Source organism: Vulpes lagopus, chromosome X (assembly GCF_018345385.1).
Source record: "Vulpes lagopus strain Blue_001 chromosome X, ASM1834538v1, whole genome shotgun sequence".
In the NCBI taxonomy this organism is placed as follows: domain Eukaryota; kingdom Metazoa; phylum Chordata; class Mammalia; order Carnivora; family Canidae; genus Vulpes; species Vulpes lagopus.
The window spans coordinates 10,222,168-10,247,104 of record NC_054848.1 but is presented as its reverse complement, the minus strand read 5'-3'; the positions used below and the strand labels follow the sequence as shown (position 1 = coordinate 10,247,104).

General features: G+C 48.5%; 1 protein-coding gene across 4 annotated transcripts in view; it reads left to right on the top strand.

The window, feature by feature from the left end:
- Positions 1-22,998, top strand: part of GPM6B (glycoprotein M6B) — a 160,733-nt gene extending 137,735 nt beyond the window's left edge. For 3 of the 4 annotated variants that reach the window (XM_041741675.1, XM_041741672.1, XM_041741674.1), the window contains 6 exons: positions 6,224-6,410; positions 7,857-8,013; positions 14,776-14,947; positions 16,800-16,873; positions 17,792-17,857; positions 20,872-22,998. In XM_041741675.1, coding sequence (XP_041597609.1) covers positions 6,224-6,410; positions 7,857-8,013; positions 14,776-14,947; positions 16,800-16,873; positions 17,792-17,857; positions 20,872-21,021 — 806 coding nt within the window. In that variant the 3' untranslated portion in view covers positions 21,022-22,998. Of the gene's footprint in view, positions 1-6,223; positions 6,411-7,856; positions 8,014-14,775; positions 14,948-16,799; positions 16,874-17,791; positions 17,858-19,318 lie in introns of all 4 variants that reach the window. The other variant, XM_041741673.1, reaches the window with a different exon arrangement.
- The last annotated feature ends 1,939 nt before the right edge of the window (positions 22,999-24,937 follow it).

Here is a 24,937-nt window from a genome sequence, read left to right as displayed (position 1 = left end):
AGAGGCACTCTGAGCCGCTCGCGGGAGGTGGGGGGACTGCGGGCCTGGCTTTCTCAGGCCTACCCCGGTGGGGCACCGCGGCGTCTCTGCCAGCACTTCTGAGGTGAGCGGTACTTGCTTGGCTCGCAGAAAGCACTCCACTCGTGCTCTTTTCAAGACAGCTGAACAACTTGGAACATTTTGTTTTTCTTCATTGCAGACCCTGGCACCTGCCATGCATTTGATTGGCAAGAGGCTAGAGTGTCATGGCCAAGCCCAGTGGGCTGCCTCTTAGGGAGAAAACCCCAGACACGGGTTGAGCACAAAAGCAGGGCCTTGAAAGAGAGTCAGGTTGCACCCCTCAGGACTGGGAAGATGGGCGATGGGGACCATTGGCTCGCAGTGGGCTTCTCAAACTCTCCTGGGCACAAATCACTTAGGGGCTTGTGAACATGCAGACCTTGATGCAGCTGACACGGGCTGGGGCCCAGGAGCGTGCATTGCTCCCAGGCTCCCTGGTGGAGTTGCTGTTGGTCATCCAAGGGCCATGCTTGGTGAAGGAAAGGGTCTGAATCCCTTTCAGCTGATAAATGGTCCCCTCATCCCCTCATCCCCTCATGTCTTGTCTTGGCCTCTGCAAGTTCTCGTTGCCGTCCAACAGAAGCCGACAGCTTCCAACCGTAGCTCTTCAGAGCTACAGACCCGGGAATCCACTTGCCCACCAGAAAGCTTCCCTTGAGATGACATCCAATCTCTTCAAACTCAGCATGTCTACAACTGAACTCATCTTTGTTCTCAAGGCCCAGCCCTCTTCTGGTCAACCCTAGCTCAAGGAAGAGCACAACACCCATCCAGTTATACGTGCCAGACATTCAGCAGCCCTCCTTGGCACTCACCAGTCCATCCCAGCCTCACCAGCAGATCCGTACCAAGTTGTGCCCGTCTGACATCTTAAATGTCCCTCGGACCCATCCATTCCTTCTGCTTCTACTGCCTGTGTCCTGGTCCAGGCTCCTGTCCTCTTTCTCCTGAATTATGACGCTGGGTCCCTCCTCCCGTCCACGTCCACTCTGTTCCTGTCACAGCAGCTGGGCTGATCCTATGCAAGCTGGTCTGCTCCCTGTAGATATCCATGCTCCGCGGCCTCACCTGGTTCTGAGGATAAAGTCCAGAATCTTCAACGAGGCCTAGAAAGCCCTCAGCAGTCAAGCTCCGATAGACCCCTCCTGCCTGCCTTCCCCTGCCCTCCCTCCACTCCGTGCTCTGGCTTCTTCCATGCCTGGCAACGCACCTTGTTCTTTTCCACCACAGAACTTGCATTCGTGCTCTCCTGCTTCCTGGAACACCCTCCCTCACCCATCCTTCTCTCCCTTTACCAGGTGAATTCAGATCCATCCTTCGTGTTTAAGCTCTGGACGCCGTCCCGCGCCCCATCCCAAGCCTCAGTGAATCCCCACTGTTGCCCTTCTGGCACTTCTGAAGTAAAACCATTTGGCTCATGTGCCTTTCCCCTGTAGACCGTAAACTCTGTGAGAGCGTGCGTCGTGCCCACCTTCGCCCAGCACCGAGTCCCCAGCACCCAGCCTGGTGCGTGGGACCTCGGAGACACTTGGGGAGCCCTGACTATGGGTTAATGGAGTGAAATGGAATCAGTAAATGGACAGCTGCCCCCTCCCGCCCAGTGCTGTCACCTGCACCCTTATTTGTTACTCCGTTTAACCGACGCCTTCAATTAGACAAGGCCTTTAGGGACCCCAGGGACGGAGATGATAGGAGCAGGGTTACGGGGAGGAGTTCCTCTCGTCGGAGCGAGGCTGAGCCGGGCCTTCACATGAACCTGTGCTCACTGCTGCTGCGAAATGCGTCTTGGGTCATCTGATCTTGATTCTTTGGTTCTGCTGAGCGTTCATTTTAATAATTGACTTGGAAGCCGCGGGCCGTTCTTCATGGCCTGACGTCTCCTATCTTGCAGACCATCGTTTCATAGGTTTGGTCCAGTTTTTCAGCTGTTGTAGGCCGGAGAATAAATCAGGTCCCCGTTACTCCATCTTGGCCCCAGGCCAGGAATCCTCTCGCGGAGCTAGATTTTTATTGTGCTGGAGTTTGGCTGGTAATAAAAGAAAACAGGTGCAACAGACGCCGTAAAGAGCTTGTGTGATTCTTTAGGGGAGTGGTGCTTCAATTTGAGCATATGTGAGAAGCCCCCCGAAGGCTTGTTAAACACAGATTACTGGGTCCACCCCCAGAGTTTCTGATGCAGTCGCTCTGGGGTGGGATGTGAGAATTTGCATTTTTAGTATGTTGAGAGGTGCTGCTGGTCCTGGGAGCACACGCTGAGCGCCAGGGCTTCCCAGCCTGAGTCTGCAGATCTTGTAAAAGCGGTGAATGTTTCAAGCTTTGCAAGCCCTGCGCTCCCCATCCTGGCTCCAACCATGCCACGGTAGGGCACATGTAGCCACAGTTTGTAAACGAAGGGGCACAACCGTGTTCCAATAAAACTTTATTTACAAAACCACGGGCCGTAATTTTGCAGACCCCTGGTTTAGGAGAACTTTGAGCCTTGGCTCACGGTTGAGAGAATGGGAGGTTATTCCTCCCTTCCAGAGTGAAGGGAGAAGTCATTCTTTCCGGCACATAGCTAGTGTCTTTACAGAGTTGGGACACCGTGCCCAGGATGATAGGGCAGGCAATGTCTGCCTTTCCCGGCTGTATTTCTGTCTAACCCTACGAAATGAAACAGAATGCTACTGTGGGCATATCAAGTCAAAAGATCCCGTCCTCCCACATGCATATACTCAAAACTGGCTCCCAGAGTTGCAGGCCCCTTGCGAAATGAAACTTGGAAAACCCCTGGTCAAAAATGCTGAAGAATGTCAAGGTGGCAAGAACAGAGCACTAAACCAAGCACAGGGCCCCGTGAGACCACAGGTCACATGCCTGTGAGGCTGGCCTGAGCACATGTCACCATCACGGCCTCCTCTGCCACATACATGCCTGCCTGTCTCTCCAGTGAGAAATGCTGTGAACGTGAGGACGCTAACAGTATTGATATCCATGGTTAGAAAGCCTACTTATAGTCCGTTTGGGTTTCTCTGGGACAAATGTGTGGCATAAGACCAAAGTGCCCAGTGTTTAGCGATACCTTACACACTTGGAGAGGGAGAGCTTCTAGATGGACATGGAAGGTCCAGCGGGGGGTGATCGGGTAGTCCCCACACATGCAGTTTTCACCCTGCAGATAACTGGCCGGCCAGAGCAGAATATGCTCTGCATCCAGTGGTATTGTTTTCTGTACATTCTTCCTGGGTTGTGTTCCAGAAGCTTCTACTCACACTGGCCAGCAGGGTCCGTGAGAGTTTTGTCTGCGCGTGTGGAGCAGCGATGTCCTATGTGGTGGCTTCTGTTCTGTGGGAACCAGTTCCTACAGCCCCAAATAAAATCATTGGCTGAAGACCTAGGAGCTCTGGCATGTGCTGAGAGTGTGCTTCTGGCAGGGCTCCCCCAAATCCTGCAGTCCCTGCTTTCCCCTGCTGTTATAAAACTAGACCCACGGCAGGGGGTATCTGGAGTCCTTGAGAGAGAGAAATCGGAGGGGAACTGGGGCCTTCCTCTGGTGGTAAATCTAGGACTGAATGGCATCGTTCTTCTAACCCCACTTGTCTTTCTGAGCCAGGGAGCAGCTGTGATCGTTCCTTTGAAAGCAGCAGAATGCTCTAACCCTTTGGATGAAAGACTGTTTTGAAGTGGCAGCTGGGGATTTGGAAGGCTGAGTTCTGTCGTTAAAGGGCAGGCGCGCCGCGCCACCCCACCTCACCCTCGCCCGCCTCGACGAGGAAGGATGTGGGTTTGCTAGAATGCGTGTGCAACAGAAACACGCAGGAAGCAGTGAGCATCTGATCAGACGGTGCATCCGGGCCAGCGTGTCAGCTGTGTACATATCCTGCATCCTAGGTCTTTCTGTAGAAAGCCCTTCCCGACCCCTCAGGAATACGAATTTCTTCCCTCCCATCCTCCCCCCACATCCCCCCAGCCCCCCAGCGGTCTCTAACTTGGCCCTCGTCACCCTGTACTTTAATAATTCTGTTACTCGCCTGCCTGCAGCTTCAGCTGATGTCCCAGAAGGCGAAGACAACGTCTCCTTTCGTATTCGTCTCCCCCGTGCCAGGCACGGTACTTAGCGCCCTGTAGGTCTTCAAAAAGCACTGGATTCACGAAATCCAAAGTCAGGCTCCAAAGAACCCAGCTCACTGTATAGAAAATAGAGTAAGCGGCGAGTCAGAAATGGGTCTTCGAAAGCAGTGTTCTGTGATGATAGAAGGTTCTCTGCTGACCGTCCGGTCGCCACTAGCTCCCGCGGCTGTGGAGCGTGGGCAATCTGGCTGGCACACCTGAGGAGCGCAGATTGCTTTTTTGTTGGCTGCTCTGCTCTGCTCTGCTCTGCTCTGCAGAGGTGCCACACACCTCTGTCCGGTGAGGACCAGCTGTCACTGCATCAGCCAGGGAAGCAGGGGCTCGTCTTGCCCCTCACACACCGTGCAGGCTGAGAAGGGGCGGAGGGCGGACGACAGCACGCACCAGGGCTGCCCCCCCGCTCCCTGTGTAGTGGGACACGAGGCCGACGGCTGTGGTTTCTCTGGCTCTGGGAGCCTGGAGAGAAGTCGGACTCTGAGTCGCCTTCTTCTCCCCTCAGTTCCCAGGACGCCGTATGACAGAGCGAGATGGAGCCAAGCCCGTCGTCCTTGCTCCCAAAGCTCAAGAACCCAAAGCCCCGAAGGGTCAGACGTGAACTTGAACCGTATGGCGCACTGGGCCCCACGGTCCCGTAGTTTCAGAAATCCATTCCACGGAGGTTGCTCTTCCTGACAACAGCCTTCTTTTGAAATCAAAGCAAAGCACACTTTCTTAGGAAGCCTCGACCTGTTTTATTTTCCAGTGAACTGAAGAGAAACCTGGTGGTGCAAGTTTACAGCCATGGGGGGGGTGCAGCCAAATGCTACTTTCGAGGGGGTTGCTCCTCAAAATGGGGAAGCCCACCTCCAGCGCTTTAGGCCGGGTCGTCATTCCGTCTCCTGTAAAGAGCATTTAGGGGGAGGAATCAGCTGGCGGAATGTGTTTGCTTTGAGGTAATGAGCTGCTCTCCATCGCCGTTACGCAGCAGAGTGGACTCCGGGTTCGATTTCCCTGGCAGGCCTGGATGATACAAACAGGCGCGGGAGGTCAGGACAGGTGCCCACATTACCCTGAGGCCACCCCTGCTTTCACTGACACACCAAGGGGAGAACTTTCTGGTCATTTCCAGTAAAGGTTTATTTTAAAAATGAAGAAAAATCATCTTCCTAAGATGAATAGTGAACTGTGGCTCTTTCTTCATTTCACTTCATGGACGCTCATTTTGTCTTTTTTGTTTGTTTTTTTGTTTTTTTCTTTTCCTTTTCCTTCAAGTACTTAAATGTCACCCACCAGTTCTGGATTCTTACTGTGAACACACATTGGGGAAGGAGGCAGGTGGAAGCGGTGGGAGGCGGTGGAGGAGGAATAATGATATACTGCTGGTGTTGCCTGCGCTGGGGAGATCCTGCTGTTAGAAAGTTGGGCATTTGATGCTGACCTGAATGAAACTTGAGTGGACCCACTTGAGTGCATGTTAGTGACTTTGTACTTGTAGGGACCAAAGTAGCCATCACCTGTCCAAAATGACCATGTTGATATTTTTCTGAACGCAGCAACAGTGTAATTACTGTATCTGCTTCTTCTGGTTGCCCAGGAGGTCAGAGGCTGGGAGAAAGCCACTGGCTGCTACAGAAATAGAGGTACTTAAAACCCCCGAAGGTTGAGGTTGGGGGGGTCATGATTTTCCACGCTACTGCAGCTTCACTGCTGTCTTGTCCTTTGTCAGTGGCACGATGGGTCCTCGCTGTCACTCGAGCAGCCCTCCACCCTGCCGGCCCCAGGTCAGCGAGGAAGCCCTCGAGTTGTGACTCATTCCCTATTTGTCAGTTGGTTGCTCTGCTACTCCCCCGGAGGAAATGCAGCTGCGATCCCTCTTGGGAGTCCCAGGGTCCTCCCCACAGAATGTGAGCCGAGCCAGCTACCCACCCCCCCTCCCCGGCCCTCAGCATGTCCAGCTAACACAGAGCATGAGAGGGGCGATGGCAAGGGAGAGTCCTCCCTGCGAAGGTGTGGTGTGGATGAAGACGGAGACCTCTTGCCCGTAACCACTGCGTTTTCTCTCCTTTGGGTCCAGGCTGCTTTGAATGCTGCATCAAGTGTCTGGGAGGAGTCCCCTATGCCTCTCTGGTGGCCACCATCCTCTGCTTCTCCGGGGTCGCCTTGTTCTGTGGCTGTGGGCACGTGGCCCTCGCGGGCACCGTGGCGATTCTTGAGCAGCACTTCTCCACCAACGCCAGTGACCATGCTTTGCTGAGTGAGGTGTAAGTACCTGCTTCCCTGTAAAAAGATATTTAAGATGCGACCACCCTGTAATGTTTTCAGAACGAGGAGTGAGCTCTCCTTGCAGGAAAGGGGGGCCTTCTGTTAAAGCTTACTTGGATGCAGATAGAAAACAGCTCACAAGAGGAGGACAGAAAGGGCTGAGAAGGCTGTGTTTGGTCCCAGGGGCATCCAGGGCAGGTCTCACCTGGGCACTAGAGGTGCCCACATAGGATGCCCCACCTCTAGGTCTGCCCGAGCAGGGTTCTTTTTTAAGCTTTTGTTTACTTATTCATGAGACACACAGAGGTGGAGGAGCAGGCTCCCTGTGGGGACCCTGATGCAGGACTCAATCCCAGGATCACAGCCTGAACCAAAGGCAGGTGTTCAACCACTGAGCCACCCAGGCATCCCTCAAGCAGGTTCTTACTTCTGGAGATGAACAAAACCTACCTCGTGCGGCCTCCAGCGTAGAAAAGGGGACATTTCAGGGCTTTAGCCCCAGCTGTTCCTTCCAGAATTCCTGGAATTTTCAGGGGAGGCACAGCAGCTCTACGCAGAGATTCTTGTCACTGTGCAAGCTCAGCAGCAACGCCTTCCTTTCCTCCACATACTCCCCTTTCCCTGACTACCGGACTGAAAAAGGCACGGATGAATTTTTATTGAACAGTACTGGGATGATGTTCGAAGAGTCCTTAGGGAATTTTATTCATCTGTTCACAAATGACGTCCAAAGGATGCGCCGGGGTGGGGAGGTTAGGAAGAGGATCAGCCAGGACGAGGGACTCGCTGAGGGCCAACGATGAGTAAGGAAATAGCTATGAAGACGGAACCTGGGCAAGGTGTACTGATGTAACTAGCTAGGGATTTTGATCAGTGGCTCTTAAACTTCCAGGAAGCTTACCAGAATCCCCGTGCCCAGGCTTGCCTCGAATAAGGAGAGCATCCGTGCAGAGCTGACTCGTGGCAGAAGCCGAGTGCTCACGTAGGGGTTCCATCAGAGGAACATTCGTCACTGGGCCTGGGGGGGGAGGCATGTTGCTGTGGCGGACAGGACGTGTCATCCTTCGGGTTCTCCCGCTGGCTCAGCCACTAACTGTGCACCGTGGAGGAGGAGCCTACCTTCTCGTGCCTGTGTTTACTCACATGCAAAATTAGGGACACGGGGGACTATTGAAAGATGACAACCAGGCTGCTGCCCCCTGACCAAGCAGACTTCTCCCTTGCCTGGGAACGTTGTCCATCTCAGCCCTGGGCCCACGTCAGAAGAAAGGCCCAAGTTGCTTGCTGTAGGGTGGGCAGGGATGCCTGCCCGGAGTGCCCCATAAGCCCAGCACAGCCATTAGTGGGGTGGAGATGTCACAGGACATCACTCCAGAAGCTGAAAACGTCTTCTCTTTGCGTTGTGGTAAATGTCATTTCTCTGGACCTTGTCTTCCTTTCCCCAGAATACAGCTGATGCAGTATGTCATCTACGGGATCGCGTCCTTCTTCTTCCTGTATGGGATCATTCTGTTGGCGGAAGGCTTCTACACCACGAGTGCGGTGAAGGAGCTGCATGGCGAGTTTAAAACAACTGCCTGTGGCCGATGCATCAGCGGGATGGTGAGTCCGAACCTGATGTCTGACGCTCAACCAGAGCCACACCTCTGGCTCTTTCTTTGTATTTGGTGAAATCTAGGAGATCATCAGTCATGGATGGAGAGTCCACGACACAAATGTCATTCTAACTTGGAGTTGGGAGTGTGAAAAAGCCAACTTGTTATTATTAATAAATGAGAGCCTCTGGCTGGAGTACTAAGCATTTCCCTTACGAATATACAGGCAGTAAGAGCGCCGAGAGTTTTCAGATAGAAAGTTCTCAGTGTGAAAGGAGGTAACTTCCATATTGTCTCTGTGCCCCCTTGCATTTGTCTTTGAATATGGATTGTGGCCCTAGAGACTATATACCATGGTAAATTGTCACAGTCCTTCTGGAAGTACCAAGCGTTTTTTTCTACTAAGCATGGGCGGGGGGTGGATTTTGCTAGTCACTGTGGGTGTGCAAAGATGAAAACACAGGCTCTTGTCCTCAAGAAGCTCATAGCCAAATCCAGCCCTTGGGCCAAATCTGGCCTGCCATCTGTTTCTGTACAGCCCATGAGCTAAGAATGGCTTTTTATCCTTAAATTTTTGGGGACAATTATACACGGAAATGAAATGAAATTCACGTCTGGGTGACCATAGTTGTACTGGCCCCCGGCCACATCCATTAGTTGGTGCGCACCATGTGTGGCTGCTTCGGCCTCTACCAGCAGAGCTGAATGGTTGGGACAGAGTCAGTGTGCGGCCTGCAGGGCCTCCGCTGTTCCCCGTCTGGCCCTCTGCAGACATTTGCCGACCTCTGGTCTAGGGGAGGACACGGCTTAAGAGCTCATTAAAAGACCTGGCTTCTCAAGTCCTGCATCACAAAAGGAAACTGGCGGTTGAGAGGCCGGGGGAGAAGAGGCCTGTGTGGAGTCTGATTTGGGGCACGTTGAATTTGAGTGTACAATGGTATGTTCACGTCAAAAAAAGTCTCCCGAGCGGCTGGCTGCGTTGGTCTGGCACCGGACAGGGCAGTCAGATGTACAGAGAACAGTTTGCGAGTCGAGGGAGCAGCACTGGCACGGAGGGCGAGACCCCCAGCTGGCTGATGGAGGCTCCTGGCCCTCGGCACAGGCGGAGCTTTCTGCTGTCCCCCAGGAGAGCACCAACAGTCTGGCCTAAGGGGCCGGGCGAGCCCAGCGGCATCACAACCGTCCTTACGGGAGGCCCGCAGCTTGCCATGCGCTTCTGGGACAGCGCGCAGCAGGTTGCCCAAGGTAGGCGCCCCCTTAGCCCGGGGCACGTGTCCGTGGCAACTGCTCACCCCGGGAAGGATGCTCAGTCCTAAGGAAGCTGCTTCCCTGTGTGGCCCGTGGTTCCTGTGACGTTGTGGAGTCCTTTCGCTAATGGCCTGGGAACAGGACCACAGGCGGCTGCCAGTGGCAGCGGGGCCCGGGCCGAGAGGCTCCGAAGCCACGCACAGTAAGGAGGGCGGTGGGGCGGGCTGGGGGGAAGAGGAACCAGCATGAGCAGGGCAGAGGCCCAGCTGGAACAGAAGGGTCTAGTGACGAAGGACGGAAGCGGCGCTGCTCGGGAGGGATGGGGACCAGACCAGGAAAGGCCTCGAGTGCCAGGCTAGGAATAAAAGCGCCAGCGATGAACAGGGAGTGCTAGCATCCCACACACGAAGGAGGCATGGAGGGGGGTGCGGGGGGGCCCGCGGGGGTGGGCGGTGGAGAGCTCAGTGAGGCTCCGGTAGCAGAGAACGGGGACACGGTCAGGGTGGGCCGAGCTGGCCGCTAGGACCAGGACAGGGGACTGAGCACGAGAGGACAGAACGTGTGCTGCCCGTGTTCGACCGCCACGGGGGGCCGTGTGGGGAGACACCCACTGGGCCGGAAATGACAGAGACTCGCGGTGGGCATGAACGAGGTGACACCGAGGTGTGTGGAGGACAGAGCCCTGGGGCACGGTGCAGTCTACCGGCAAGACCAAAGAGGCGGCTTTGTGGGGACCTAAGGAGAGACAGCCAGAGATGCGAGGACTGTCGTGGGGCTCAAGGAAGTGGGTGCAAATCATTTGACAGAGTCTCGGGTCCTATCTCCATGTCACTCTTGCTATGGATGCCCACCTCCCAGTCATCTAAGCCCGTGGGGTATGGCAAGTGGCACCTGGGCCTGGCAGCTCTTACCTGGTGAGCTCTGGAAATTTCTCAGGCAGCCCCTCTGGCTCTGCCCGCCCCCTGGCAGGCTGTCACACTGACTGTCCTATGTTCCATCAGGGGCTGGGCCCGTCCTTCATTCCTGCAGCACAACACAGACCAACTTGTAACTGTGACAGGCTGAGGGCAGGGCTGCCAGAGGCGATGCCGGAGGCCAAGGGCCCGACTGGCCCGCGCCCCCCGCCCCACTACCCTGGGGCTTTGCTGCGCCCTGGTACTCTTCCCTATCAGCAAGGCCCTATTCTGAATCACAGTTCCAGTCTGCCCTAGCCATTGGCGCAGAAGCTGTGTGGGCCCAGGTGGCATCATTTCAGCTCACCGGAATGACTGTGTGTGTGCACGCAGTGGGAGGGGGGTCAGAATCGTGCAGTGGGGCTTTCAGCCTGCACTGGGCCCCTTTTGGATCTATTTGCCTAATCTGTGCCCACGTGCTGGAAGGAAAACGTGCGTGCACACCCATCCATATGTGTACGTGTGCACACAGTGCTCCACGCACACATCCTCTCCAGAGTCGAGGTTAAGAAAACTAAAAGAAACTACTTCCAGAAGTGAAGGCTGCCACTCCCTTGTTCTTCAGTGATCAGAACCCCTCCAATTCCATACCCCTTATTGGATTGTCATTTCAATTCGGCCTTAATTTTTAAGGTGAAGTTCACAGAACAAGGGAGTAAATGAGTTTAAAACTCATCGTGCAAACTATATCTAAAAAAAAAATGTGATGACCATACAACTCAGGGGAGTGCTTACTTTTGGGAGAAGGAAGTGACTGTAGGAGGAAAAAAGGAGCTTAGGGGAAAGAGTAACAAAGTGTGTATGGAGGGGGAGCTTCGGGCAGCTTCCCCCCTCACTTATACCAAGTTTCAGAAATCAAGGGGTCCAATTTCTCCCGGCACGCAGGGCACATCTGCCTGGTGTTTAACATTTTAGGGATGGAGTATTCGTGAAGTCATTACATAGGGCGGCCAGGGGGCTGAGGTGGCCCTAATACCTTGGCAGCCCATGTAAGCAAACTGCAACCTAAGCCAAAGTCGATGCACTAGAATCCCAGAAAATGAAACTTAAGAGCCACCAATCATAAACAGCCAAGTGGGCTTTCCCAAATAAGGCAGTTAAGCTTAAGTTACAGCTGGTTACATAGCGTCCTAGCTCTGCCACGTCTGCTCTATCAAAACCTCTCCCCAGGCTCGAGTCACTGGGGCGCCTCCAACTACTTAAACAGGTGCTGCTGTCCCATTGAAATGGATGTATGCCCAAATCTTCAAATTTCATAAACAATTTTAACATGCCTCAGTTTACCTTTTAGCAGGTGTTAAATGGGGGGATGGTAGAGTGTGCCAGGAGGGTGGGAGAGCACGTGGTGCGTGGTGGCTGGGTGGGAGAGCACATGGGCCTGTGCACAGAGCAGTTCTCGTAGACAAGGCACGAGTGTGCACAGGCACTTCTGGACCATTGTGTCACACTCGCAGGCCGCCCTGCCAACCAGCACAGCTCACTTTTACCTGTCTTACACGTTCAGTTTTATTTAAGCTCTGTTCCAAAAAGCTAAAAGGCCACTATTGGTACCTTGAACATGGGTTTTCTTGATACAGGTAGACCTCGCCTCACAGCTATTGTGTTTTTTACAGATTGAAGGCTTGTGGCAATCCTGTGTTAAGCAGGTCTAGTGGCGCCATTTTTCCAAAAGTATTTGTCCGTTTTATGTCTGTCACATCTTGGTAATTCTTAGAGTATTTCAGACTTTTTCATTATTCTACTTGTGGTGAGCTTTGAGTTGTTATTGTCAGTGCTTTGGGGTGCCACAAACTGCATGCATATAGGATGCATGCTCCACCCACTGGCCAGCGTCCCCATCCTCCTCTTCCAGCCTTCCTATTCCCTGAGACACAAAGGTATTGAAGTGAGGCCCGTTAACCCTACAATGGCCTCTTAAGTGTTCAGGGGAAAGGAAGAGTCACAGATCTCTCACTTTCAGCCAAAAGCCAGAGATGACCAAGCTTAGTGAGGAACGTATGTCGAGAGCCCAGACAGGCGAAAGCTAGGCCTCTTGTGCCAAACAGCCAGGTAGTGAACGCACAACTGGTAAAAAAGTGTAACAGCCTTATTGCTGACATGGAGACAGTTGTGCTCTGGGCAGATCAAAGCAGCTAGAACATTCCTTTAAGTCCAAGCCTACTCCAGAGCAAGGCCCTACCTCTCTTTAACGGTATGAAGGCTGAGAGAGGTGAGGAAGCTGTGCCAAGCAAGAGATGGAAGCTCACAAAGATTGGTTTGTGAGGTTTGAGGAATGAACCAGACTGTAACCTCAAAGCGCAAGGGGAAGCAGCAAGTGACCCAGAAGAAGATCTAGCTCAGGTGACTACGGAAGGTGGCTACGCTGGACAGATTTTCCATGTAGATGAAACACTTGTATGTTGGAAGGAGAGGGCATCTAGGACTTTCATAGCTGGAGAGGAAAAGTCGATGCCTGGCTTCAAAGTTCCAGGGGACAGGCTGACTTTCTTATGAGTAGCTGGTGACTAAAAGGGCTATTGCTAAAGCAGCAGCTGCACTGGAGAGGATGGAGTCCAAATTCTGAAAGAAGTTCTGTGGGTAAAATGCTGTCGAACCAGCAGTGCATGCTACAGAGAAATCCTGAGCGAAAGGAAGAGTCATTTGATACAGCAAACTTCACTGTTGTCTTAAGAAATTGCCACAGCCCCCAGGGCCCTGATCAGACCGCAGCCAGCATCAAGCAAAGACCCTCAAGACCATCAAGACAACTGACTCACTGAAAGCTCAGAAGAGGGTTAGCATTTGTTAGCAACAAAGTATATTTTCTAGAAGGTCTGTCTGCACCATGTCCTTTTTAGGCCTGCTGCTGTTGCACACTTTATAGACTATGGTATAAATATAACTTTTCCGTGCACTGGGAAACCAGAAAATTAACGTGACTCACCTTACTGTGATGGTCTGGAACCAAACTGCAGTATCTTAGAGGAATCACTGTACATGCAAGGGGATCATTGAACAGACCTGCCTTGGGACATGGTAGGAATTGGGGGGGTGACAGGGAGGTCTGATGACAGCTGGGGGAAACATGCTGAGGACAGAAAGGTATGGGAGGTGCAGAAGCTCCATGAGCTCTGCCCCCAAGGACAGCAAAACTGCCCTGGGTTCATGAGCAGGCCTGGTGCTCAGGGCCCCTTTATGGGACGCTGCTGCGGGACTTGGGGGGGGGGGTCACTAAGGAAGCTACTCTGAATGCCTAAGGCCCCCCCAGACAGGCACAGGGGGTGCTCTCCACTGCCCAGCCCCCCACCCCGCGCCTGCCCTTTGGAGCCCTGACAACCGTTGGAAGGCAATTTCTTTGTGGCATTATTAAAGAGAAAGTATTCTTTTGAAGGGTGGGTGAGAAAAAGAAGCTTACTCTGGAGTTGCCTGTCCATAAGCACGGGGGCAACAGGAGCCAGCCTGAAACTGCTGAAATCTGCTGCTTTGAATATCTTTAGAAATGCAAATGCTTCTGAAAGTATAAATGCCCTTGAACTAAAAGAAGAAGTGAGTGACTTCTGCTGTTTGGGGTGGAGGGGGGGGACCAGCAGGCGGTGGTAGCCTGTGTGAGCCTGTCCCCACCCTCCCACCCTCCCACCCCCTGCCCCATGGCAGACCTGCTAATCCTCCAGCTAGTTCCTGCAGTATGGAAAGTTAGACCGAGTTTTCAGGTCCTCAGCACTGCCTGGGGAAAAAAAAAGGCCAAATTAGAATTCCAAGGCATCGCCCACAAGCTCTGTGGGTGCACGTTCTGAAAATACGAATACCATGACATGACGTTTTTGGAACAGCCTTGCAAAGTTCTCTGAAAACTGGTAGTCAAGGCAGGTTAGGAAGTAAAGCTGAGCACTAGGCGTATGTTCTCGCTGAAAGTGGCCGTGGCCACATGTCGAGGAGCACGAGGAAGAGCCGCTATGCGTGTGGAGCTGCTCTAGAGGAAAAAATTAGAGGGAGATGGGAATTTTATCTTACGCTGTGTGTGATGCTTGCATCCAGGGCTATTTTAAACTGTTGATAAAGGTTCAAACATCTGATGCTTTTAGTGATTTCACTGGATCATGAAGTCCTTTTGAGAATGGGCTTCTCGTAGCCCTTGTTGCCATGCTCCCGTACGTTGTGTAAAATAAAGGCAAGTTTTGAGAAACTGAGATGAGGTTAAAATTCAGTGGCCTGGGAAAGCGTCCTGGCACTCTAGCACAGTAAGCAGCCATCGCTAGTTGGCTCTGCAGCCTTGGACAAGGGAGATCACCTCTCGGGGTCTTGTGTCCTTGTTAGCTTAAAAGAGGGACCTGAAAAGTGTCGGAAGTGGCTTCGGGTGGGAACATTCTCCATCGTCTAGCTGTGGAGAGCATGAGCCCCCTGCCCCAGCCCACACTTACCTCTCCTTTGTCCCTTTGCCTGTCACTCCAGTGGCCCAGGCGGTGCCGAATGCATCCCACGGGCCCAGTATCCGGCTAGGGCTGCCATGAGCACTCCTCCCCAGGGGATGCACGCTGCCCCCCCCTCAGTGATGTTCCTTTCTTCCTTTCTCCTTCTCATTTTCCACTCAGTTCGTGTTCCTCACCTATGTGCTGGGAGTGGCCTGGCTGGGCGTGTTCGGTTTCTCTGCGGTACCCGTGTTCATGTTCTACAACATATGGTCAACTTGTGAAGTCATCAAGTCCCCCCAGACCAATGGCACAGCTGGTGTGGAGCAGATCTGCGTGGATATCCGGCAGTACGGTATGGTCTCCCTGTACTCGCCCAACGGACTCCTGTCCCCTAGCATCGTGGATAGGTTTCACACACTCTTTGAATAGTACATACTTACAATGTTGGCTGTTTTCTGGAGGGAAACATCACTCAGGCTCTTAGTTGTCATAGAAATTTTTGTTGTAGGTTCAAGTTAAGTATGCAGTAAATGAGACTTTTTGAACTCTGTTATAAAGAAGCTGTGCCTTCTAATCAGACTTCTGGACATCAAAGGATTACAGACTTTTTTTCAATTTCTTTTCAGTTTGATACCACTCAACTTTTTATCCAAAATATGGTATATGCACAGTAGCCCAATTAATTTCCATGTCCCACTCTTCAAATTCGGTCTTTAAAAATGACCAACTGCTTAAACTTCATCTGTACTGGAAAACACAACAAAATCCAGACATCTTTTAAAGTCATCAGATTGAATTCTATAAAAGCCAACTGTTGGAAACCCCTTTAAACCTATTTTCTAATGAATGAGATACTCACAGCAGGCAGCTAAGGTTGCTTCATTTGGACAAGTCACAGAGGGGGCCATTGCTCCTGCTGTCAATTAAATCGAAGGCAGCCTCCTAAGTAAGAAGTTTAATTAGTGCTTCTAGCCAAGATGCTAGGGAGTCCTGTTCCTGGCAAAAACAGCGAGGCGGGGAAAAAGAACTTTTCATTAAAATGGAAGACAAGATTTCTGGAGAGAGAGGACTATTTCATTTGTGCTTCTTGTTTTTCCCATGGGGCTTGGCTTCAGCATCTTCTCTTACAACATAATGAGAAACTTGCCCAGAACTGCCCTGTGGAGTACTGTTTTCTCATAAAGTCCAAGGTTCAGCCACATTGGTCTTTCTGATGGTTTGAAAACAGAGTATAAAGATGACTTTTAAAGTATTTGTAAATAAATCTCTAGATGTATACCATTTCCTTAAAGTATTTTCACTAAAAACTTCTGGTCATCAGTGGTCCTATTTTTAAGTCTTCTATATTCGAAATCACTGGTTTCACTGACAGTGTGGGGACTTGTCATTTCCCATTCTCCTAAAGCATGAAGGCTTTCTCTTCGCCCCTGGCAAGGATGGAAAGGATAAGGAACTTCTTAAAGAAACCCTTCCATACCTCCTAGGAGAAGAGTAGCTTGAGCTGTGTTTAATACTTAAAAGCACACACCTCCCAAGTGGCAGCACAAAGAACAGCAACCTAGTGGGCCATGGCATGACAGAGAGGAATCCGGGTTCTGGTGGGAGACACAGGGTAGAAGAATGGAATCCACAGGGTTTCCCTTTTTTTGAATTTCCAATTGGATTTTCAATCCCAAAGTGTTTCCAGTACAACTGTAAAATACAATGAAAATGAATAGAAGTCATATAAAATCCAGATTACATAATTAATGACCTTGAAACTTTGGGTATAGACTCTCAATTTCAGGACTTTCATCGGAGGTCCATGGACCGGGAAGTGCTTTATGGGGTCGGTTGTCCTACAACTGTTTAACTATAGTTCATAAATTCATAGTAGGGAAAACCACTTTGAAAATCAACGTTTGCAAATATGAGGTCAACTAAACAAAACAACCTGATTTGTTTTCCCTACAAATTCTAAGTCTACTAGTCCAACTATGGACTAGTAGACTTTGTTCTTGTCCTACTGTCCAAGGAGGACTTCTTATTGATTCTAAAAACCCTGGTCCACAGAGGGCAGACCTGTCAAGTGCTGATGAAGAACAACAACAGCACGTGTGATTACAGTGTAACTGAAACCCGAAGTGGTGAGGCCTACTGGGAACATGGGGCCCTGCAGTGTATATGAACTAATAACTAACATTCTATTGGGATTTACTCCACAGGTATCATTCCTTGGAATGCTTTCCCAGGGAAAATATGTGGCTCTGCCCTCGAGAACATCTGCAACACCAATGAGGTAAACCTTTCTTCTGTCAGGGCCTGGACATGGTCACTTGGCAAAGCAGGCTGAGGAAAGGGCTCTCCCGGGTAGAAAGAGCAGGAGATGGTGCAAATGCTAGTAAGGAAAGCTCTTTAAGATCAAACGGTCTGTAGTCACCAGTATTCACCCATTTTTGACTTAGAAAATGTCCTTTTCACATGGTCTACCTCGTTCAGGAAGGATCCTGAGCACTCAGAGAGCTTTCTCTTTGGGCAGTAATTTGGAGTGATCCTAATCCTGTACATCTGAAAATATGTGTAGATTCTTCTCTTTCACCTTCACATAGTGGGACATTTATCACAGAACAAATGCAAACTAATTTGCATCGAAAAGATCCCCTTGAATTTGTATATAAGCCCAATTTCTATAAATCTAGTCACAGTTGATCATTGCTTCACTATTTCTCATTCACTCTAACCCACTTTGGTTTAAAATCAGACCTTAGAATATCCTTTAGGCATCGATTTATAACTGTTTATAAAAGAACATTCTTAGTGGGAGCTTACATATTTAAGAGAATCCTAGCATGCTTTTGGGAAGCAGTGAGTTACTGAAATGATGATCCCCTTCCTCTCGTTAGCCAGCTTGTATATCCATACTAGGGCCTGGCTCCAAGCAGGGGCTCCCAAAGGTGGCTGCCCAGTGCAGTCAGCCAGGAGAATTATACTCACAGCTGAGACCCAGCCCCCAGATACTCAGATTTAAGTGGTCTAGGGTACAGCCTGGGCATCAGAAAGTTTTAGAAGCTCTTCCACCCAGTGGTGGCATTGTACAGCTGGGGAGTGCACCCAGGCATCCTGCCTGGTGGCAGTTCTTTAAAAAAAAAAAAAGAAAACAGGTGGAGGCCCTTTCCTTGCATATACAATGCTCACATCATGCCCTGTTCTTTCCTAGTTCTACATGTCCTATCACCTGTTCATTGTGGCCTGTGCCGGAGCTGGTGCCACCGTCATTGCCCTGGTGAGTAACGGCCCCAGGACTGGCCTCGTCAAGCTCCCCTCCCTCGAGGCTCTAATGCCAGATTTCCCTTCCAGCAGTACAACTCGGGGACGCAGCCTTGCTTACATCTCACCTGGGTAGACTTACCCCACATCTAGAGTGCAGGCAGTACTAGTTGCCTGTCCTGGCACAGATTAGAGGTAGTGGAATTTGGATCGTGTTGAAAGAAGAGAGGGTCGCAGTAGCTGAGCTACCAGTTAATCAGGCTGGGCCCAGGGCATGGGTGCATATTTACCCCTGCCTTTTAGGACTTCAGTCCCGGAGAGATGTTCACGTGAGGCATTACCCATCTCTTTGCCAAGAAATCTTATTTTCCAACTGGAAAACTACATACATACCTAGACGGTTGATCTTGTTCTGTAAAGTCTCCTCAAATACTGAGCTACTGTTCCCAGGGGAAAACACGGGGTTCATTTTCTGCCAGGCCCTGGGCACAACATTTTTGTCAAACTGGTCAACACATAACTTTGTTTAATGTGTTTCTGTTGAAAGACATCCTATTTAGTATATACCGCTGCTTTATTATTAACAAACTCCTGGCCAGCGGCCCCAGGGGCCCTACCTGAATGAAGCTTGCGCAGCACCCCTAAGCCTTCCTGCTCTCTACAGACTTTCGAGAGCACTTCATTCAGCACTACGGTTGGGGAGCATGTAAAGAGCAAAATCACAAAAATGCAAAAACCCCAGAGCACCAACTAGACTGCAGCAAGGTTGCCCATTTACAGGCTGAAACGGGAAAGCAGAGTGTGTTGCCTTGGCCGACCACAGCCGGGAGCCTAAACCTTTTCAGTCTTCTGAGTGCCCACCAGTGACCATAACCGTGCCACAAGCAGGCATGGCAGCATGTAGGGAAGTGGGCACACAGGGAGGCTGCAGATACTGAGGCTCAGCTGTACGCAGCCCCAGGTTTTGGTATGTGTGTCTATGCATGTACAGCTGGAAGCAGGAGGGCTCCGTTTGTGATTTCAAGACATCCACAATCCGTAGACCATGAGGGAAAGGGCAGATGCCCTTGGAAAGAGAGTCGTTCCTTTCTAGCCCCTGCAAGGAATGGCCTGTCTCACCGCAGTGGCCACCTATTCTCTTGCTGAGGGACGGGCAGGAAGGGGACTCACTGCTGCCGAGGCGGCGGTTTGGGGAAGACCAGGGGACACAGGGCCTCGAGGTTCGTGGCGCAGGCTACTGACCCAGCTCTCTCCTTCTTTCAACACCTCCAAGGCTTCTTAAGAAGCAGACTGAGGGCAGAGGCTAGGAGTGGCAGTGTGTGTGTGTGTGTGTGTGTGTGAAGTGCGGAGCTTGTGTGCCATGGACGAAGCCCTTCTGTGTGATTATAAATGGGAGAGAAGCACCGCCCTGGGCCCTGAGCAGGCTCCAGCCCTCACTGCCTGTATCTTACTGTCCTGTTTTGTTCTCTTCCACCAGCTGATCTACATGATGGCTACTACCTATAACTATGCCGTTTTGAAGTTTAAGAGTCGGGAAGATTGCTGCACTAAATTCTAAATTGCTTAAGGCCAACCAGGAGCTTTAGAGAGCTCTACTCGGTAGCCCGAAATCTCACTGACACCCCAGACTAAAGCTGAGTCTAGGTCGCTGCAGTTTTGTGACAGTAATTTGTAAATAGCTTTAGTCCACTCATTTTGCTTTGTAGATTAATAAGATGACTTACCCTGAGTGAATTACAAAATGATGAGTTCTGGCTATTTCCACGTTGTGAAAACGATTCAGTTATGTACTGACATTGGTGAGCATCCGTTAAAAAATAACTTTCTTGAACTTTGAGCGGTATCTCTAAATGAAGTGTTAAAACTTTGTAACACCTGCCTTGTCCGTTACTTTTGCTTGCTTGATAACCAATACCAGTGCTGGAGAGCAGATGGCAGAGAGATGTTTTCATCTGGATTTTGTTTTCTTAGACTCTGGGGAAAAAAGGCAAACATATTTTAAATTTGACTAAAAATTGTTTTCGGATTACATGGCTCACTACCAAATAAATGCCCCTCCAAGTAGGCCGCTAGCTAGAGGACAATGTGACGAAAAATAAAGGGCACCCAGTTGTTCTCTATGAGACCAGGATCTGAATGTGGGGCATGTGTTCTCTCGGCACAACACAGTCCTCCTTTCAGAGCCACACCATCAGTAACCTTGCGTTGTCGCTTTTTGGTGCGGAGTCCCTGATTCCTCAGAGCCAGGTCTCCGACCGCACACGTCAGGTTTTAAGGGAAACGGAAATTGTGCCCGGATCTGAAAGTCTCAAATATGTTGAAAAGGAAATATGAGGAACTGGAGATGTAGATTTTGCAGGAAAGATGAGGAAAATAAGCAGGAAAGAAGTGTTGGTACATCAACTGTAAAGAAGAAGGATTTGTACATTTTCTGAAATGCACTAATGGCAGTTAGAGAACAAAAACTGGAGTTTCACTACTAAAAATGTGTTAACACAGACTGTGTGCTTTGCTTAGAGGTCTTAAAGTTGTGGTCTTGACATTCACGTAATTTTGCCATGTTAAATACATGGTTTATGTTCGTTACTCAAAATAAGTATTACTCACTTCTATACCTTTGGGGAATTGATTTTTATCCACAGAGAGGAAAGATCTTTGCACCACACTGATTTTAAAAGAAGCACACAGTGTGTTTCTGAACGTCTGCGTTAGTTAAAATTACTCCCAAAATGGTAAAAAACAAAAACAAAAAAACATCCTCTCCTATTTCATTTTTGCTTTTTCTTAACAATAACTTTGGCCATTTTTTTCAGTTCATTATGTTTGTATACTAACTTTTCTTCAGCCTTTTTACTCTTAAGCATACTAGTAGAGCATGCTTCCAGTATCTGATGGCTCTGACAGCAGAACGAGTATTAATACAGAATAACCCTCTCTCCCTTTTGACAGTAAAGACCGTCTAATCTGCCTAGCAGCTTGCTTTGCCTTCTGACATGCTCACTAGCCATCATGCTCACCCTTCTTTTCCAGATCCACTTCCTCATGATACTGTCTTCTAACTGGGCTTACTTAAAGGATGCAAGCAAAATGCAGGCTTACCAGGATATCAAAGCAAAGGAAGAACAGGAACTGCAAGATATCCAGTCTCGGTCAAAAGAACAACTCAATTCTTACACATAAATGTTTGCCAGAGTGTTACGGCCGACGAATTTACAGCTCTGACAACTCATCAGACAGCTGCTCTGCAGTACAGATGTGTACCCCACCAAACAAACAAATGTAGAAGTACAAACACTTCACTGTCTGTCTCAAGCTGCTGGGATGTATTTCTAGGAAAACATTCCAGTAGGTCAATCTTTTTCTTTAGAGCAGATATTGGAGGTTTCATGTTAGCCATTTTAAAAGGCAACACTTTGACAAAATGATTGTTGATCTTTCTGAAATTTGTGGCATGTTCACGTTTATTGGTAGAGCGATCCTACCAAGAGGGGCGATGGGAATATGGCATACTCCTTGAGAGGGACTGAGGATGTGCCAGCTTCAAGGAATGTGACCATCAATTCACATATGCCATCCGTCCTCAAGTAAATTTACCTATACAGGGAATAAAATGGAATGGGGGGGGGTTCCATTTCTGACAGCTGACATTTATTAAACTTTGGCTCAAAGATCATGTGATTCTTAACAATTGGCTCTTTAAAAAATTAACTGACTTCTCTGTTCTTTAAGTCCAGGACACATTAGTCTCCTGATCCAATGAGAAATATATTTTTCAATAATGCTAAAAGGAGCTACTATGAATCTACTACACCTACCATTGAAGAAGCTGGATTCTGACTCATTGACAAGCTTTCCAAAATCAATTTTACAATAGATTTCCTTGAATAAAATGGCCCAGTTGTCATTCTTCTTCCTGGGAAATAAATGTCAGCTCTGCCTTAATAAGTATTTGTTTTAAATTTCTAAGAACTTATTTTACAGCAGGAGACCCAAAATCCTTCATAAACTTTTTTTCCACAATTGTTTTTCTTAATTAAGAAGTGTTACCTTATTAAAATGACCACCATTCTAAACCATTTTTATGTGATCTGAACAGAAAGTTTACAGTTTCGTACCAACTAAAAACCTAATTTACAAATAGACCACAGACCTCCTCCTACTTTTATAGACTTGAATACTTAAGTAATTTAAATTAGAGTTGGTTGGTATTTATTTCATTTTTAAAATCTAAATCTTTCCTGGAATAATACAATTTCAATGTTCAGCAAAAAACCCCTGCTTGAGTTTAAGCCATTTTCAAAAGAAACTTGCCTTCTAAATCATTGTGTTCCAGAACATTAAGTGATTATAGGTATTGGGTATTAGTGATGGTAAACTTTGTGTTGTTCTTTATGAAATGATACATATGGCTGTTGGGTGCATCAGTGCTTTTTAAAAGGGGCTGCATAATATAGGGTTAACTATGTATATTCATGTTAACAATTAACTTGTAGTTTGGCTGTTTCCTGGATTTTAAAACATATACATGTGCAGAAATGTATTAAAATGAAAGGAAGCATACCTTTATCAAGATGCTATTTAAATTTAACATCAAGTATAATATTTCATTTGGATTCTTCTTGTTCTTGTTAATGCCTAAAAATGCTTATTTGGATCATCACCTTTTTTTTTTTTTGATTGGGAGAAGCTCTCTTCTGTGTAGAACAGTTGTTCCAGAATAGCTTGTTTTGTCTTCCCATTGCATGACAAAATTAAATATTTTTTTCCAGCAGTGGAGGTGCTGTTAGAGTCCAGTGTTCTAGAGGAGGCAGTGTCTCAGGCCTAATTTTACTTTTCTAATTCTGGTAGCTATTACCAGGAATTTCTGAAAGCTTTGTTTAAGTAGTCTAATATTTTTTATGTAAAGAGCATTAAATTTTGCTATGTATAAATTTTTGTAACCTAACAGTGAATCAATATTTTCTATCAGTGCCAAGGGCTTCCTGTAGTTCTATTCAAGTGTTACAATAAATATTTGTAGATAATAGTCATTACTTGTGTATGCTTATTTTAAAGATCTATTTAGGTGGAAATAGTTGTGGATGTACTAAGAGTAATGCAATAAAAGTATAGCTTCACTCACTTGCCTTTTTACCATACATAAATACTATCTTTCTCTGTCTGCAGTATGGTGTCATTTTTAAATAGTATGCATTATCAAGACCTCACGTGTGGATGGAAATCGTGTTTATGAGAGAATGCTACCGACCTCTCTATAGTTCTGTGAAGTATAGAAATTTTCTGACTAGTATCAACAAATGTGAAAACAAGTATACATATGGGATGAACACAACCCTTAAGTTTGGGGAAAGTAAAAACAAGGTTGATTCTTCCTGGGGATCTGTGTACCACTGGCTCTTTTACAAACCCAAGGTATAAAAGATCTAGTTTTTTTTTAAAAAGGCTCTAGATCTAACCATTACTCTCTAAAGCAGCAGAGCTAAGTTTGTTACTTAGGATTTCATTTTACCATCTGTTTAAACTACTTATCTTGGGGTGCCTGGGTGGCTCAGTGGGTTAACCATCTGCCTTCAGCTCGGATCATGATCCCAGGGTCCTGGGATTGAGCCCCACATTGGGCTTCCTGCTCAATGTGGAGTCTGCTTCTCCTTCTCCCTCTGCCTGCTACTCCCCCTGCTTGTGCACTCTCTCTGTCAAATGAATAAATAAAATCTTTAAAAAAAATAAACTACTTAGCTGTTAGCACGATTATGCATTTGGATTTTCTTCATCTGACCTTTCTGAGTAAGGACCAGCTCTTGTCACTTACTGAGAACTTGCTGTTTCTAAAGGAGTTGCCACCTGGAGATTGTCACCCTTCTTCATGCTTAGCAGGAGAACAATCAGGAGCCCAATTAGTATGCTTTTTGTCACACTATTTAATACCTTCCGTTTTTGTATCATTTTTTACAGTTGTTTCTTAAGTTACATGAGTCACCTGAATAATACACGATGTAAATCATGGCCAGAAGCGATCACATGCAGTCTCTTAATTATTGACAGTAATCCTGCCACAAACTATGGGAACCTCTAGAAGGCAGAGTAGTGATTTTTCACTTGTCTTAGCTATGCCTCGTGAAGCGACTTTCAAATTGGTAAAGAGATGACAACTAAAAAGTCCACAATAAAAAACTTGAAAAAAATCCTTTCGGGAGGGCAGCCCTGGTGGCGCAGCGGTTTAGCGCCGCCTGCGGCCTGGGGTGTGGTCCTGGAGACCCGGGATCGAGTCCCACGTCGGGCTCCCTGCATGGAGCCTGCTTCTCCCTCTGCCTGTGTCTCTGCCTCTCTCTCTCTCTCGGTGTCTCTCATGAATAAATAAATTAAAAAAAAATCCTTTCAGGGCTTTTTAATGCTATGATAGTCATACTACTGTAAGATTTAAGAGAGACAATCCCTTTGTTAGTATCTTCTACTAAGCCACGACCTCTTTCTCTAGCCAGCAGGGCTCATTTATTTTTAGATGTTTGTGCAAAATTTCAAAATGAGTGTTAGGATGAATGAGACTACAGAACGTTTTGAAAAAATAGAAAAACGAGTAGAATTAAGTCAGTTTGGCAAAGATCATCGTTTTTGTTTTTTTTTTTTTAAGATTTTATTTATCCATTCATGAGAGACACAGAGAGAGAGGCAGAGACACAGGCAGAGGGAGAAGCAGGTTCCATGCAAGGAGCCCGATGCAGGACTCGATCCCGGGTCACCAGGATCACACCCCGGGCTGCAGGCGGCACCAAATCGCTGCACCACCAGAGCTGCCCGATCATCGTTTTTCTAACCTGTCCCCCAGCCTTCCTCACGGTTTGGATATTTGACCTTTATCCACCTGGGGAAGATGTGAACACAGATGTGTTCAGGTGGTCTTGTCCAGGTGGGAGTAGGCAGGGGCGTTCTCACCTCATACATGCAGACCCCTTCTAGAGGATGCACCCATCTGAAAAGGTATAGAAGAATGTCTTGTCTTTAAATGAGATATGTCCTGATGTAGAATGTTAAGACTACTGCTTAGAATTTTTTTTTTTTTTTTTTTTTTTTTTTTACTGCTTAGAATTTAAGTTGACTG